The 16,212-nt window shown below is 45.3% G+C and overlaps 2 protein-coding genes across 3 annotated transcripts in view; one reads left to right on the top strand and one right to left on the bottom strand.

Moving 5' to 3' along the window:
• The first annotated feature begins 122 nt into the window (after positions 1–122).
• Positions 123–5,779, top strand: SF3B6 (splicing factor 3b subunit 6). The gene is made up of 4 exons (XM_083830781.1): positions 123–284; positions 527–645; positions 4,022–4,160; positions 4,302–5,779. Exons 1-4 carry the CDS (start codon positions 255–257, stop codon positions 4,389–4,391), a joined length of 378 nt encoding a protein of 125 aa, XP_083686907.1. The 5' UTR covers positions 123–254; the 3' UTR covers positions 4,392–5,779.
• Positions 5,780–9,267: 3,488 nt separating this feature from the next.
• Positions 9,268–16,212, bottom strand: part of FKBP1B (FKBP prolyl isomerase 1B) — a 45,518-nt gene continuing 38,573 nt past the window's right edge. For both annotated transcript variants that reach the window (XM_083830780.1, XM_083830777.1), the window contains 2 exons: positions 12,360–12,472; positions 9,268–9,944 (listed from right to left, as the gene is read on the bottom strand). In XM_083830780.1, the coding sequence (XP_083686906.1) occupies positions 9,816–9,944; positions 12,360–12,470 (240 nt within the window). In that variant the 5' untranslated portion in view covers positions 12,471–12,472 and the 3' untranslated portion in view covers positions 9,268–9,815. The remainder of the gene's footprint in view (positions 9,945–12,359; positions 12,473–16,212) is intronic.

Below are 16,212 nucleotides of genomic sequence, written 5' to 3' on the forward strand. Positions count from 1 at the left end.
GCGTTACGTCCCTCGCGTCGTATCGTTTACGTTACGCCCCTTGCGTTACGTCTTTTGCGGTGCGCAGCTCGCGTTACGTCGCTCGTCTTACGTCGTTTGCGGTAAGACCCTTGCGTTACGCAGTTTGCGGTGCGCTGCGCGGTGCGTGCCGGGATAGCATCCGGGCACTCCGCTGAGGTAAACGGCGGGGTTGGAGTGTCGCTGCTTGCAGCCATTTCGCTCCCAGGCCCCAGGCCCCCCATCCACCCGGCGCCATGGCGATGCAAGCGGCCAAACGAGCTAACGTGAGTGCTCGTCCCTGCCCCGAGGCCCTCGGGAGGGGTGTGAGGTGAAGGGTGGCCCTGGGAGAGGGGGGCGGCCTTCCGGGCTGTTCGCTCGTTAGGCAAAAGCACAGCTGCTGAGGGGGAAAAAGGGAGGCAGAGTGTCCCAGTTGTTGTAGGCACGAGATTTAGTACTTAAATTGTAACATGTAAGGTTTGAAGTGAGCGATCTGGGTGTGTTACCGCATGGCTTGTTTCCCCACCAGATCCGGCTGCCGCCAGAAGTCAACCGGATTCTGTATATCAGGAACTTGCCCTATAAAATCACCGCGGAGGAGATGTATGATATTTTTGGGAAATACGGGCCTATTCGGCAAATCCGAGTGTGAGTATGTTTAGCTCTCTTTGCGAATTTAAGGGCTTTATGGGCTTTGGGGTAGCTGTTACAAGTCAGTGGTGCTACTACCGTAGGTAAGAACTGGGTTTTACACCTAAAAAATTGAACGTACTTGAGCAGCATCCCTGTGCCAAAGGGGAAGGTAGCGATGTTTCTTTTCTGTGTGAATTCTGTAGAAAAGAATATTGCTGGTAGATAGGCTGGAAAAGTTTAAACCTGGTGTGAACGTAGCTATGGGGGGAAAATAAGGACTTTTATTTAAATAAACCTTAGGTATACTAACCTTTTATTATAAGTAAATGTAAAAATGTGAGAAGCAAGGGTTGGAAGCAACCACTTTTCCTGCTTAATGAGTATTAGGTACTGAACTAATGGAAAAATGGAGATGTTGCTGTTGGTGCTGGACATGTCTACCAAAGTAATACACCATTGCCAGATACAGCTTGTTCCTGAGGTATGTAGTTCGTGGATCAGAGAGATTCAACTGTAATTTTCTCCTAAATGCACCGAGGTTATACCTGTCTACAGCACATCTGAGGTTTTTCCCTTTAGTTCCTTTGAATATTGAAGACCCGAGCTGTGGTGTTCCTTGTTATCCTGAGTACTGTCTGATTGCTGTGGATTTACCCGTGATTTCATCTGGTTAATAACATGTTCTGCTAAGTTGCAGGCAAAAAGAGTCGGGTTGAAGCTGGAATTTACGATTAGCTATTGAGAGCTGCAGTAAGATTGGCTGCAGTATTGACATTCTTACAAAATGTTTTTTTTCCCCTCACTAAGTATTTGGAAAGCAGTGGGGAGGTGACAAAACTTAGCGCTCATGTTTAATACTTAAAACATTGTCAGTCATACTTCTTTAAATGAACAAATAGAAAGGAAACGCAGTTCATATTTGATAAGGTTTTCTTTGTACTGCCTTTGTCCAGATGTTGACAAAATAACTTGTGGCATCTCTGAGTTTTTGAGTAGGTTGTGAGTTGGACCAGAGCAGAACGTGGCCTTGTTTATATTGTTGTCTGCTTCCTCATGCTCTGAGAGTGGGGTGGGTAATGAATCCACAATGAGTTTCACTGGTTTGATTATGCAGGATGTAAAGATGGTAACAGCTGAACAGACCAAACTTTACCCTAGATCAAAGTGCTTATTTCAGTCAGAGCCATAGTGAAGAAAAATGGTTGTTCAGTGTAAGGATCTGCATTGGGCTTATGTGGCAAGGGTTTGGTAGCAGGGGAGCTGCAGGGGTGGCTTCTGTGAGCAGAGCCCAGCAGCTGCCCCATGTCAGATCAGAGCCAGCTCCAGCTGGCTCCAAAAGGGACCCGCCGCTGGCCAGAGCTGACCCAGTGAGCGATGTTGTTTGCACCTCTGGGAGAGCAGAGTTAAGAAAGGGGGAAAAGCCTGCTGTGCTACAGCAGCTGTGAGAGAGGGTGAGAAATTGTGAGAGAAGCAGCCCTACAGCCCCCAGGTCAGTGCGGCAGGAGGTGCCCCAGGCATGCAGCACAAGTTCCCCTGCGGCCTGTGGAGAGGCCCCTGGTGGAGCAGGCTGTCCCCCTGCAGCCCATGGGTCCCACACGGAGCAGATCTCCACGCTGCAGCCCGTGGAGGAGCCCCCGGTGGAGCAGGTGGATGTGGCCTGGAGGAGGCTGCGGCCCATGGAGAGCCCCCGCAGGAGCAGGCCCCGGGCCGGAGCTGCAGCCCGTGGAGAGGAGCCCACGCAGGAGCAGGGGCTCTGGGGGGGGAGCTGCCGCCCGTGGGGGCCTCGTGCTGGAGCAGTTTGCTCCTGATGGATGGACCCCGTGGTACGGAGCCGCGTGGGAGCAGTTCTTGAAGAGCTGCTGCCTGTGGGCAGCCCCCGCAGGCTCAGTTCAGGAAGGACGGCATCCCATGGGAGGGACCCCACGGGGAGCAGGGGCAGAGAGGGACCGTGAAGGAGTGGCAGAGACAAAGCGTCAGGGACTGACCGCAGCCCCATTGCCCGTTCTGCTGCACCAGTCAGGGGGAGAAGGTGGAAGAGGATGGATGGGGGGGGGGAAGGTGGTTTTGTTTTGTGTTTTAGATTCTTGCTGCTCTAGCTTGTTAGTAATAGGTAATAAATTGCATTACTCTCCCTATGCTGAGTTTATTTTGCCCATGACAGTAACTGTTGATTGATCTCCCTGTCCTTATTTCAACCCCTGAGCCCTTCCTATCACATTTTCTTCCACTTTCCCTTTGAGTTGTGGTGGAGCTCAGCTGCCCAGCTGTGTAAAACCAGCACAGGAACAAAATGAGTTTTATGTGTAGAATTGCCTTCAGTAAACAAGCAGGAACAGAGGGGTGTCCTCCCCAGTGCTGTGTTGGAATGTGTAGCTGCTGCGATCCTTCTGATAAGAGAGTTAGGCAACAAAAGTGACTGGGGAAGTGGTTAAAGGAGCAAGGGATAGCATAAATTGTTTGGCTAAATAGGTGGAATTGTTCACTAATGGTCATTGGTTGGTAAAGGAGAGCTACGATTTCTGAAAAAGGGTTTTTTGGAGTGGTGTGACAGCGGCACGTGAAGAATTCAGGTGTGTCAGGAGACGTGCTGAAGAGTTTCTGACAGGAGCTGCTAGCAGTGTACCTACTGATTGTTCAGCACTGCTGATTGTGTTGTGTTCTGCAGAAACCCTGACGTTGTTGTGAGGCAGGAAGCACTGTGGAGCTCCCTTTGTAACTACTTAGCGCCTTTGTGCAGTTTTTAACCTGTTCACCTCTTTATTTGCGTACTCTTCCCAGAGCAGACGTGTGATGACGTTTGGAGTTCTCTGACAAGTCAGTGCCTTAGGAAGGGTTCTGCTGACAAAGGTCGCTGTAGCTGTGTTCCAGCCGGGATCTCTGGGACCCGTGAGCTCTGTCATCTCTCTGAGCTAGTTAGCGTCATGGGCCCAGACGGGTCTCCTGTCCCTCAGGCAAAGCAAATCGGATCAGTGGCCTGATAGGTGGTGGCTGTGCGTCTGAAGTGGTCTTGGAGCAGCGCGGCTGGTTTGTGGTGTGCTAAGGACAGCATCCCATCCTAGGTGGCATCAGGTCTGGGCGGCCACTAGCTGACAGCCCAGTCTTGTAACGTTCAATAAAACAAGCTAATTGCTGTTCCAAAAACTTTGCCGAAATGTGATGACCCCTCACAGCAACAGCGCCACGTCTCTGTTATGTTTTCTTATCGCTTCTGACTCTGACCTCTAAGTGAAGATTGGTGTAGGAAGCAGGGATATATTTCAGTGCCTAGCAAAACCAATAATCATTCTGTGGTGAAGTTGCATTAGCTAATCCAATCTCAGTCACTGCTAAACAAAAGTAGAATAATTTCCTGTTCAGTTAGTTTAACATTCACCCTGATCTTGCTCTGCAGTGGGAACACTCCTGAAACGAGAGGAACAGCCTACGTAGTCTATGAAGACATCTTCGATGCTAAAAACGCTTGTGATCATCTGTCAGGGTTCAACGTGTGCAACAGATACCTCGTCGTTTTGTACTACAACGCAAACAGGGTGAGTGCTTGGTGTTCTTTAAGTTACCTGAGACCGATGTCAACCATGGTGGTGGTAACTGGTGGCCATTTCTGGCAATTAACACGTTATAAAGATAAATATTTCTTCTTACACCTTTTATTTTTATTTTTGTAACCACAGGCATTCCAGAAGATGGACACAAAGAAGAAAGAGGAACAGCTTAAGCTTCTCAAGGAAAAATATGGAATTAATACAGATCCACCAAAATAAACTGATTTTTTTTTTTTGAAAACTGTTTTCGAGACCTGCCCTTGTGTTCTGGAACTACGTAAGGATTCTCTCTGATGTATATATTTTTAAAATTTAATAGGCTGTAATTTCAATCCTTAGATCGTCGTATTAGGATTAAATGTAAAACATCAGAAGATCTGCTTTAAGACTAAACCCCCTAAATGAACACAGCTTCGTCGTGTTGCAGGGCTGAGCTGTAAGCGCTGTGTAACCACCGTCCTCTCTCTGGCAGGCCCTTGTAGGACAGGACCGAGTACAGGCCTGCTGAAATTCTGCCCAGGCTGCAGGGCTGATTTTAAACGGGGCAGCCAGTTAATGCAAAGAGCTCAAGGGGCCTTGTGTCAGCTGTCTACGTGGTGAATTTCACTTGCCTCTTCTAAAAACGGAATAATGCAAGTAAACAAGAGTGTCCCTGCCATGGGGATTCTTGTGCTTTTTGGTTTTTAATTAAAAAAAGTATGGTTTGATTCTTGTTCACACCTGTATGTTTTACACAATTCACTGCATCTTTCTCAGAATGTTTGTTACTAGGAACAAACAAAGCCTAACTCCATGTTTATAATGAAGTTTCTTCTACGAACTAGGAAATGAGTGGCCTTTTAAAATAATCCAACTGCTTTGGTGACTTCCATCAAAACACCTTGTTCCCAGCAATGAGCACAGACCAGGTGAGCTGCTGTGAGATAATCTTGCTCTGACGGTGCATTGCTGTATGGCCGAGAGAGATTTTTAAGTGTACCCGGTTAAAACTGAACTTAGTAGGAGCAGCAGGAATAAACTTCATGCTTTTCACGTTATTAGGGAACACCGGACCAAAGCAAGGCCACAGATACTGGCGGTGATTTTAGATACCTGTGATGGGATTGTTTCCTGTTTGTACATTTGAACTTTTATACCTGGATGTGTAATATCTGGTGGAGGAAAAAGGAAACCAGATTTAAATTTTGGGGCTCTTTATTTCTGAAAGTATCAGCACTCGTGTCTCGTGAATAAAAATCAGGTTGTTGGCACGCATAACCAGTCTAACTGAGAAGTGGACAGGGTTGAGCTCTGCCTCTGTTCTTACCCAGCTGCAAGTTGTGTGATCGCAGGTAGTCATTCTGCCTCCCAGGAGGATTTATGCGCTTGGATTTGATGTTCAGCTCACTGACCATGCAGCTTCTAGCCAGTGCAGAATGTGGGCAGATGTAAACGTATTTTGCCTGAGGGTTTATAACTCAGGTTAAAAATTCTTGTCTATTATATTGTCATAATGGAGTGTTTTCTTTCTTTATTGAAATCTGACTCTTAAAACATGCGGTTCTGTCCGTTTAGTAAAAAGAAAAAAGTATAAATAAATGTGTACATAATTTTGCTTTGTTTTTTAATCAAGGCTTGCTTTATTCTGTGCTTGTAATATTTTTAAAAAGGAATCAGTCATTACAGGAACGTGTGTGATACAGGTAATACTTTGTCGAGTACCCCTCACCGCAGCTGCGGTGTGTGCATAAATGTTCCTGCGCGTTCAGCAGGTGGGTGAGGCAGTGAGGGTGCGTGGTGCTGGGTGCCAAGCCCAGCTCTCGAACAGAAGCTGTCCCCTGTATTTGCCGTGTGCTGTGCCTGTCGTTTCTCAGCTGGGAGCACACACACAAGGTGCTGGTGCTGCCCTGAGCCGCAGGGAGGGGGCTGCAGAAAGGCTCTTGGACCATTTCAGGGGGGTTCCAGCCCAACTCTACGGGCAGGGGCCTCCTTTCTCCTCACAGACAGGCCTTTGGGGTGCTGCGTATGAGAGCTATGGCTAGCGTGTTCAGTGCGAAGCCTTCCCCTTATTCCACAGCTCTTCTATAAGCGTGGTGTTCCTTTTAAAACTGAAACCTCTTTTTGCAGAAAGAAGTCTCACAGGAGGCGATAAGCCATCTCTGAGGTCAGGGACAGCAAAATCAGCCTGGACGAAAGAGTGCATCCACAGGAGACAGGCAGGTGGGCAGCGTTGAGCCACGCAGCTGCAGCAGTCGCTGTCACTTCTCTGAGCTGCCTTTAAATCTCTGCTGCCCTCGTGGCCGGCTTTGACTCGCTCGGCCTGCTGCTTCTTCCCCCGTTGGATACAGCTGTGCTGTGCATACGTGAAGTGCAAAGTAACCGATCTGGTCTGCTGTCATCCGCATGTGGTCCGTTACTTGTCCTGTACCACGTTGGTTGCCTCACCTATCTGATTAACACAAATCTTTGCCTTTTTCAGGCAAAACCAGCTTGCCTCTGGAATGTTTCAATGAGTGAAATTTCCCCGAGGCCTGACTGCTGTATGAACAGCCGTAGCTCTGTAGAGGGGTGACAGAAGAACGCACCATTTACACAAGTTGGTGAGCGTTTAGAAAGCCCCTGGCTTTAACTGGAACCAGAGGTGCTTGTTACCACGCTGGATTTATGCTTCTAATAAATAAACGCTGGTAATAAAACACTGATGCACTAAGGATGGAGCCACGTTCTGTCAGCCTTGTGTAAAATCATGTGCAAATACTGCATTCGGTCTGTCAATAGCACAGAGCGCATTGCGTGCACTGTAGTGTCTGTTTGGGTGAGGATTTGATGCTGTTTGAAATATATATATATATATATAAAGCAATTCTTTAGGGTAATAAGATTAATAAAAATTCCTTCAATGAATCCTCAAGATCAGCAGCTTTTGATTTCTAGGAGAGCTCAGCTGCTGCCTTTCATTAAATATTCCATTTCATACTACTACTTCTAGTGCCTGTTCAGGGCTTTCAATGTCCCTGTACATGTAAAATGAAATAATAATTTGTACCTGCAAGACAGAGGGAATGGAAATCGAATGCCCCGAGGATTGTTTTGATGAGGTCTGCTCAAGATTTTGTTTGAAATGTAATATCAAAGGACGGGGAAATGAGTTCAGTTATATGAATGGCAGAGAGGGCAGCAAATAAGGCAGATGTTACCAGCCTTGCAGTCTACATCTGTGCTGGTTTTTGTGTGTGCTCGCTTTCCATTTAATTTTTCAGGAAGTAGGGCATGAAATTAAGCCTGGAAGGTCATTTTTTTTCCATCTCTACTGTTTAGAAATTAGTAACAAGAGCATATCTGATTACACAGGCAGTGACAGTAAATTTTTTCCAATCCATTATATAGTGGTAATAATTATATGTACTGTGTTGATCGATGATACAATTAAATAAATTAACACATTTGCAGTCAAATAAAGAGCTGAAGATTACATTTCCTTGAAGACTTAATTTCCCTAAGTATCACAAAGCACAATTAGTTTTCCTTTCAGATTTTTTTTTAATGAAATTGGCATGAAAAACGTAATAATCTCTGCTTCCAACAAAGGTCTCTGAAGAGAGAGGGGTGATGAGGGAGAGAGCTTCATCAAGCAGCTGTAACGAGGATTTTACAGACTGGGTAATGGTGGGGTTGTACGGCTGAGGGCACTGGAAAGGAGCCTACTTTTTTTTTTTTATCTTTCTCCCTGGTAAGAAATGCTGTGAAGGGGAAAAGGAGAGCGATGTCCCAGCTGTTGCACAGACAGCAGCAGGGTGGAGAGGTGATGGAGATGTACCGGGAGCATGCAGTTTTTCCGGGTGCGCTGAATTGATTCTTCCCAGCACCGTTCACTTTCGAGGCATTTGGGAAAGGTCCTCGCTGAGAACTCTTGGTGAGATGTGTGGAACCGAGCTGCTGCAGTCATCCTACATTTCCACCAAAACAGGGTCCCAAAAGTTTTAAGGACAAGTGTTTACTCTGCCAGCATTCAATGAACTATAGTCTGCAAGAGACGGGGTTTGTTTGCTTATGAATTAACAAGGTAAAACGCAGCTTTGTGGCTAAAATACAGATCAAGAGAGAAATCTCTGGTCACTGGTGATCAAATTGGTAGTCCTGGTGTTCTGTGCCCCTTTCCTCTCTCGCCTCCAGGCGGTACCACCTCACTACGTGGCTTTGCAGCCTGGCTCCTCGCACCGGTTGTGTTTTCCTTGCAGAGACTCGCACAGGGAAATAGCACACCAACGGTTCCAAAAACCCAGTAGTTGAAAAATTACACAAATAGCTTAAAGTCAGGCCAAATAAAGATAACATCATGCCCCAGTGATGTACGTTCTTCCACCGCAGAGGGGAAAAGCAAGCCAAAATGTGAGAAACCAAGTTTAGGCAATGTAAAATAACAGTACAGAGGTAGCTCTCCTTATCTGCTAGAACTAGGTAAGTGAGAGTCTACACATCTTCCTGCCTTCAGAGGAGGAACCAGTGCTTTGTGCATTCATGTAACTGTAAAACGAAAGAAATATTGTTGCCTCGAGTGCCGTGAGCATGGTGCAGGGAGTACAACGGCAGGTTACGTGACCAGCACCAAAAAGTGCAGCCTAAAATAAGGTGTGTTCAGTGGCCACATCGGTCCACGTTCAGATTGGTTTTGTGAGGTGGATACATCTAATTTTGCTCATTTTCAGCCTAGTTCAGCTCCAGCAGGAATTGTTACACTATGTTTTACCATTGTAAAGGCAGAGAACTGAACCTGCGCTGTAGGAACATCCCCTTCCCTCTGTTCAACAGCTAAATTTTAGCCAGAGTTGAGGGGCCACCAGCAGTGCAGGGGAGATGTAGAGTCAGGAAACCCACCTGTCCCAGCAGCCCATACGTGCACCCTCCTAGGTACTGCTGCTCCCACAGAGATCTTCTACTGTGTGACCTGTAACAGAGGCAGTACGTGGAATTACATGTACTCATGTAAGGAGAGAAATAATTAACAAGAAAATCAGTGGATGAGTGTTTTACGAACATCTTATGCACCAAAAATAATTCCAGTGGCTGGTGGAAAGCAGAAAAAAAAAAAGAAAACAGAAATCGTAAAGTATCAATATTTTATTGTTTTATATATATATATTTAATTCTTAAATGAGACAGTACTTTTTAAAACAGCAGCAAGCAGAACGTACAAGTTGAGAAAAGTGGCAGCGCAGGTAACTCTGTTTGGCTAATGCCCGTTCATGTACAAGGCGTACATTGGATTTTTTGAGCACCTTTTGTGTTTTTATTTTTTTTTCTTGGTTTAAGTGTACAGTAAGGCAGTGGTTTTTCAATAAGGAATATATATATATATATTTATATTTATATATATTTGCAATCATCACCGTGAAGTTTTATTACATGCAAGGTAAATAAAATGTACAACTTGAAAATGTTACAGCGGTAGACATTTTTTTCCCAAAGCAAAGCTTCCGATAAAAGGCAACTACGGACACCACAAAGTTAAAAAACCAGAGAGAAGGCTTCAGAAACCGAACAGCAGGCGCTACTGACATGACAGCTTGAGCAGGGAAGGTGAGGATTCCAGTGAAGGTTTCTCCCGCTGCGGGGAAGGGGAGAAGGAACGGATGGTTATCGACAGGTGCCTCCCCTCAAGAAGACTCACTCCAACCTGAGCAGCTCCACGTCGAAGAGGAGGGTGGCGTTGGGAGGGATGACCCCGGGGTGCCCCGTGGCTCCGTAGGCCATCTCAGGTGTGCAGGTTAGCTTTGCTCTTTGTCCTAAGCTCATCTGGTTTTTGGGTTTTGAGAGGAAAAAAGATAAAACACAGTATTAGGAGGAAAAGAACAAATCGCCCGTTAGGACCACGGGATTCATCTTTCAGCTCTTGTAGAAAGCTCAAGCTGCTACAGCTCAGGTCTCCTAACTCCTCCGGCTTCTCACTGCTGTTATTTAAATCACCAGAGCCACACTGAGAGTAACAGGAAGGCTTTTCAAGGCACGCTTTGCTCCACACGGCTTACCCCAGAGGCAGCTGCATGAGGTGTGGGTTCTGCTGAGGGGTGCGGGATCCCTGTAACACCATCAGCAGGCGTTATGGAAAAGGCTCCCAGTAGCAGGTACAGTCAGAGCCTTGTAGTCATGAGATATCAGAGCAGGAACACAGGTGGGAAGCGACAATCATTGCTTCATTGGGACACAGTGAAGAAGCAACGTTTTTCCTTCTTCAGCCATCAGCAGGGATGACTTCAAAACTACTGCCCCAACGCTAATGCTGTAAGCATCCAACTTCCCACTGCTGGGCAGATGCAAAGTAAGCACTGATGCAATCCTACTTAAAAAAGGTTTCCCTAGGCTCAAATCCAAGGCAGACACCTCACCTCAGGTGCTGCTTATTCTACAAGAGAGTCCTGGTCCCTGGGACGGACAGAAATGCCCATTTCTCTCACCCCAGATTAGTTCTAGAGGTAAAAAGTACTCACCAATATTTGGGGTATAAAGAGTCAAAACCCTGTTCTTCCAACAAACTATTCGAGGGTAGAGTGCTCCCAAAATAAGACTCGTGCACCCTACGCTGGTGACTGACTATTCACTGACCAAGAAATGATCCCTGATTTGATGCAGTGATTTTAACTCAGCCTTCTCTCGTGAGACTGGACTGGACTATGGATTATGCAATTTCTCCTGCTGAATTTCTTTTCAGTTTCTATAAAATACGCCAAAGCTGTAGCTCTGATCACTCTGGGTAGAAGAAAAATGTGAATATGACTCCCTCACATCCAGGGAGCATTCACAGCAGAGGACTGAGGGTGTAAGAGCAGATGAGCTCCCTAAATCCAAATCTAAATGCTAGACAAAGTGAGCTGCCTTTTCCCAAGTGCCTTGTGTCAGTCACAGTCCCCAAACCCTCCAGGAGACAGCCACAGGCTTAACCTCGGTGAGTGATCCGCTAGGAGGAGCAGGAGGGCAGCGTGTGGCTACCCCGACCGCTGGCCAGGCTTCAGGCCACCCTAATGAAGAGCCACAAGGCGGTGAGTGAGAGGTAAGGGAGGGATAAAACTGATTCGCCCTGAGCTTGCTGCCAGAGCTTTATCTGCACTGCTTCTGACTGCGATAAAACTAACCCCTCTGAACCTACGTTTCTCATTTTGCATTCTTTCCTTCTCTTTAGTTAAGCATAAAAAATTATTCCTGTTAATAATATTTGAGCAATTTCCTCCTACTTTGAGATCCAGGACCCAGAAATAGGGAATAACAAGGAATTTTACGCCCTGATCTCACTCACTCTTGCACTTGAGAGCCCTGATGGCACTCCTCACACAGCGGGACCTCACAGCGTTGCAGACAAAATGCCACAGAGATGGCAATGAACTGCCTTGTGTGGCTCCTTCCAGGTTTTACCGTGTTGGCACTCAAGCTGTAATTAACGGAGGGCAGTCTTCTGTTTCCTGGCTGAGGGCTGCTCGCTGAATGTGAAGTTCTGTAGCTGGGAGCCCCAAGTCATAAAAGCGTAATGGTGCAGTTTGGTACCCTGTTCAGTAAGGGTCAAATCGTGGAAGTCATCAAAATGGCAGCCTGGGCCATTTATGGAGCCCTGAAGAGAAGCCACTCCATAAAATGCTGCCACCTGGAACGTTTCTGAGCCTGCTGGGGTTTATTTGTGGTAGCTAGCCCTGGGGAAGAAGCAAGGGTTACGTGGCACGTTGACACCTGGCAAGGGGGTTTAACCTCTTCCCTCGCAAACACCACAAGGAAAGCCCTGTGAGTAGGGGCATCCCTGGCCAGCCAGGGGAGGACTACAGGAACTAGTGTGCTTGAATGCACCGTGCCTTCATAGAGCAGAACCACAGAATTATCTAGGTTGGAAAGGGCCTTCAACATCACCAAGTCCAACCATCAACCTGACCTACTGAGTGCCATCACTAAGCCACGTCCCTCAGCGCCACGTTACAGGGATATATCCACGGATGGGGACCCCACCACCTCCCTGGGCAGCCCGTTCCAACACTCGGCCACCCTTTTGATGACTAAATTCATCCTAGTATCCAACCTAAACCTCCCCGGCACAACTTAAAGCCACTAAGAAAACCATGTAGGATTCTACATTGTGATTTCCACTTGGTCTTGTCAATATTGCACTGAACACTACTGTGCTTACACACCCTTCACATGGTTTGAAATTCAGGTAGAATAATTTCTTTGTACCTGTGTAACACCTTCTTCAAATCCCTTAATGACTTCTTGCCTGCCGATCTTGAACCTGAAAGGCTTGTTTCTGTCTCTGGAGGAATCAAACTTCTTCCCATTCTGCAGCATTCCTGCCAAAACAAGACAGTTTCACTCTGAGCTACACCTAAATTGAAGTGCTGAGAGGTGGAGGGGAAAGAAGTGAAAAATTAGTGTCTTGGACGCATCAACTGTTCATTTCCATTTTCACTTTGAAACCTCATCAGAAACGGACATGGCAGCTCCAAACAATCCTTGAGGAGAACATGGGTGACCCCGGCCTGTTGCCATGTGTGGTCCAAAGCTCATGGCAGTCAACGGGAGCTCTCCTCTGACTTCGAAGGGTGGGGACGTAGATTCAGGTTTGGGAACTCTGAGCCAATTTGCTGCCAGTTAAACGTATGTGTGTATACAGCAGTTTCTTTGTCTCGTTCCTACAAATTTACACCAGAATTCCTAAAAGCAGTGTTTGGTACCTTGGCTGTTAAACTTCTCTACTGGATTTACTCAGCAGTGCTAGAATAAAGTGTTACACAAATGGGGCCATTTCACACTGTGCAAGCGAAACTTCCTCACCCCGATACAGCTGTACGTGTTTCCTCCTTGCACACAAAGAACAGAGAAGATTCTGCATTCAAAAAAAAGGGATGGGAAGGGAAGGGAAGGGAAGGGAAGGGAAGGGAAGGGAAGGGAAGGGAAGGGAAGGGAAGGGAAGGGAAGGGAAGGGAAGGGAAGGGAAGGGAAGGGAAGGGAAGGGAAGGGAAGGGAAGGGAAGGGAAGGGAAGGGAAGGGAAGGGAAGGGAAGGGAAGGGAAGGGAAGGGAAGGGAAGGGAAGGGAAGGGAAGGGAAGGGAAGGGAAGGGAATTGCAAGGACATTTACATGAATACTCCCTTAGCTCATTCCTTATATTGCCATACAGCCCCAAGACAGTCACAGCAACACCTTTCTTGCTCATTTGGACGGACACAACACTGTTTCAACCTGTATATTATGAACATATGCACAGATTTTACAGCAAATGGACAAGCCTTTACAGGGCTCTACATCATTAGGTCTCCTCATTCTTTTTCAAACTCGTATTTATGATAGCTTTAAACTTAAGAGTAGTCAATAATTGCTCTTTCCAAATGTTACACGCTGAATATTGCAATGCTGGGCTGGTATTTATGTAATAGAATAAATACTTTCTTTGTAATGCTGCAATGCCAGGGTGTTCTGGGCATATACAATGACCCTACTGTACAAGGTGCTGTAAAAAGAAACACCCATGAATAAGCAAGTATCTGGGAAAGTTTCTGGTTGAAAACAATTTTATCAAGGACAGGTTTGACAGAAAATCATGAGAAATACTATATTTATGATTCAATATGAGAAAGACAGTCTTTCTGGTTTCCTTTCATTAAAGCAGTCAGACCAGTTCAATGCATGAGGTTTTTTTTTTTCCTAGTGAAAAAATCATTAGTTATTGTTCAAACAACAAAAAACGGCACATTTGGCTTACTTAAAAAGCACATCTTATGAATCAATGATAAATGTAAAGAGATGTGCCAGAATGAAAAACAAGGACTGAAAGGGTAGGATTCACCTTATCTATCTTCATGTTTCCGGCTATTTTTGAGCTAATTACTCTGTTTCCCTCTATAACCAAGTCAGAAAAAAACAAATACACTTTCAGGGGGCAATTCATCTGACCAAATCTAGAGATCTACATTAGGACACAAAGAATTGCATCCTAGCAGTGCCTACTTCTTTGCGGTGAATTGAAAAGAAGCCCAAACAACCAGCTCACACACAGATGTCTCCAAACTCATTAGTAGTTAAATCAGTAATGATGGCGTTCTAGACTTGCAGTAATGGGTACAAAATATCGATTGTTCAAGGGGGGTTCCGTGTCCAGATGCTTCACAACAGTACGAAAACCAAGCGACGTATTAAGGTCATTTAGCCGTTGACCAAGTCCAACACTTGTCTAAGCTGGTGCTTCAGAGAAGAGGGTGTGTGGAGACGACCTTAGGAGGGCAGTTATGGAACAACCTGCCCATAATTATGTTTCACAGCCTTCACCAGCAGTGTTTGTCATATTCCTGATTATTTTTGTTTTTACAGTAGAATAGTGAAGCATTTGATGTATGCTCTGCTGTAGGTACATACACATTATGCAATATATCTGCTTGGTGATCTCCCAAAGCCCCTCCATGCAGCCTGGGATGCCAGGACAGCTGTCTTCTGGATACAAACAAACACAGATTTGTTTCGATGGTAGAAAAACAGCATGCACATGCAGGAGGGCAGGCAGGAAGAAGCAGCTCAGGGGGAACTCTCAGGCATATCATATAATCCTTTTTGAAGTATTTGATCTTAAAGAGCAGTCCTTTCTTACAGCAATTTTGTTTTTAAACATATCATAAAACCTTTTGTTTCTATGAAATGGAAGGAGACTATTAGAGAATCCCAATATTTTGTAGTTTTAATATTAAGTCTTTGTACTGCCATTAAATTCTGCATGTTCAAAGTAGTGTGCAAACATTAATTATTCTTCACAGCAGCCCAAGGAAGTAGAAAGTGATGTTTATTACAGAGTAGCCTCACTCTGGAAGTTTAGGTTCAGAGGCAAAGTTCCACAACACTTTAGCATGTTTTCACTTTGTTTTGTAACTAAGCCCATTAAAATACTTAGCTTGAAGATCTGATTGTTTACTAAAAACCACAGATCAAACTGGTGACAGAACCAGAACTAAACTTTGGAGAGCTTGCTAGTCGAATATATATCATATCAAAACTGATCTCATTTCAGCATCAAAAGTCTATAGGAGACAGGCTTGTGGAAGAAAACAGGCTTCTGTTTTCTCCTGTGTTTATGAGAATATCCTATTTTCAGCAATGGATGAAAAGTTCATCAAGTGATGAATTCAGAAATGTAATCTCCTCTGCCACCACCCCACCTCATTGCTTTTGGAGGACAAATTGAGATGCAGAGCCAGATGCTGTGTATCTGCTAAAGCTCTGGCAAGAGGGTCAGTTTTTATATGACTGCCCTTTAAATGGACTTCGAGTTTAGAAATGAGTCAGAGTCCCCATGTGCCTTGGAGAAGATCCGATCCGGATTTAGATCTGAACTTTGAAGCCCATCTTTTTTATCTCTCTATTTCTGAAAGTTAGAGTTGACTCCTCAGCCTCCTGGGAGCTAAAAGAGCATAATGTTTTATTTTCTCTCTTGCTAATGCATCAATTGATTTTCTTTTTGTGAAAAAATTGATTTGGTTAATATTCTTCAACAAGGATGGATGCCCATCTTCAGCCTGCAAGCACCTTTATTTATCTGGCTAACAACAGGGAGAAAAAAAACCCACACAATTGGGAACCGATCAATGACATTGTTTTGCAAAGTCAAAACTCCCTTGGCAATCAATATGAGGTTTGACTGAGCAAGGACATCTAGATGCCTACATGCTCACTTCTTATAATAACCTCACATTTGATTCTGAAAGGTAGCAATCATTGCATCAAAATAATTAAGTGTACAAACTCATTCATCAGAATATCATGTGGATTTGAAAACAATCTGATATACAAGGTGTCCTCATCAACAACTGAGTGTTAAAAATCAGGTGGCTGTAGAAAAGCTCATTGAAGCTGAGGAAGTTTAAAGAATAGACAAATCTTTTTGTTAAGGAACACGACCAGGGACAGGCGTGCCTGCATTACTCTTTTAACATGAATTACCTGAGGTCAGTCACCCTCAGCTTAAGACCACACCATTTAAGTTTATTCCCAGGGGAAAGGGCTAATGACACTGTCTGAAGTTAATTTGTAAATTTTGAATCTTTTAGC

The sequence above is a fragment of the Anser anser genome, assembly GCF_964211835.1.
Source record: "Anser anser genome assembly, chromosome: 3".
Lineage (NCBI taxonomy): Eukaryota > Metazoa > Chordata > Aves > Anseriformes > Anatidae > Anser > Anser anser.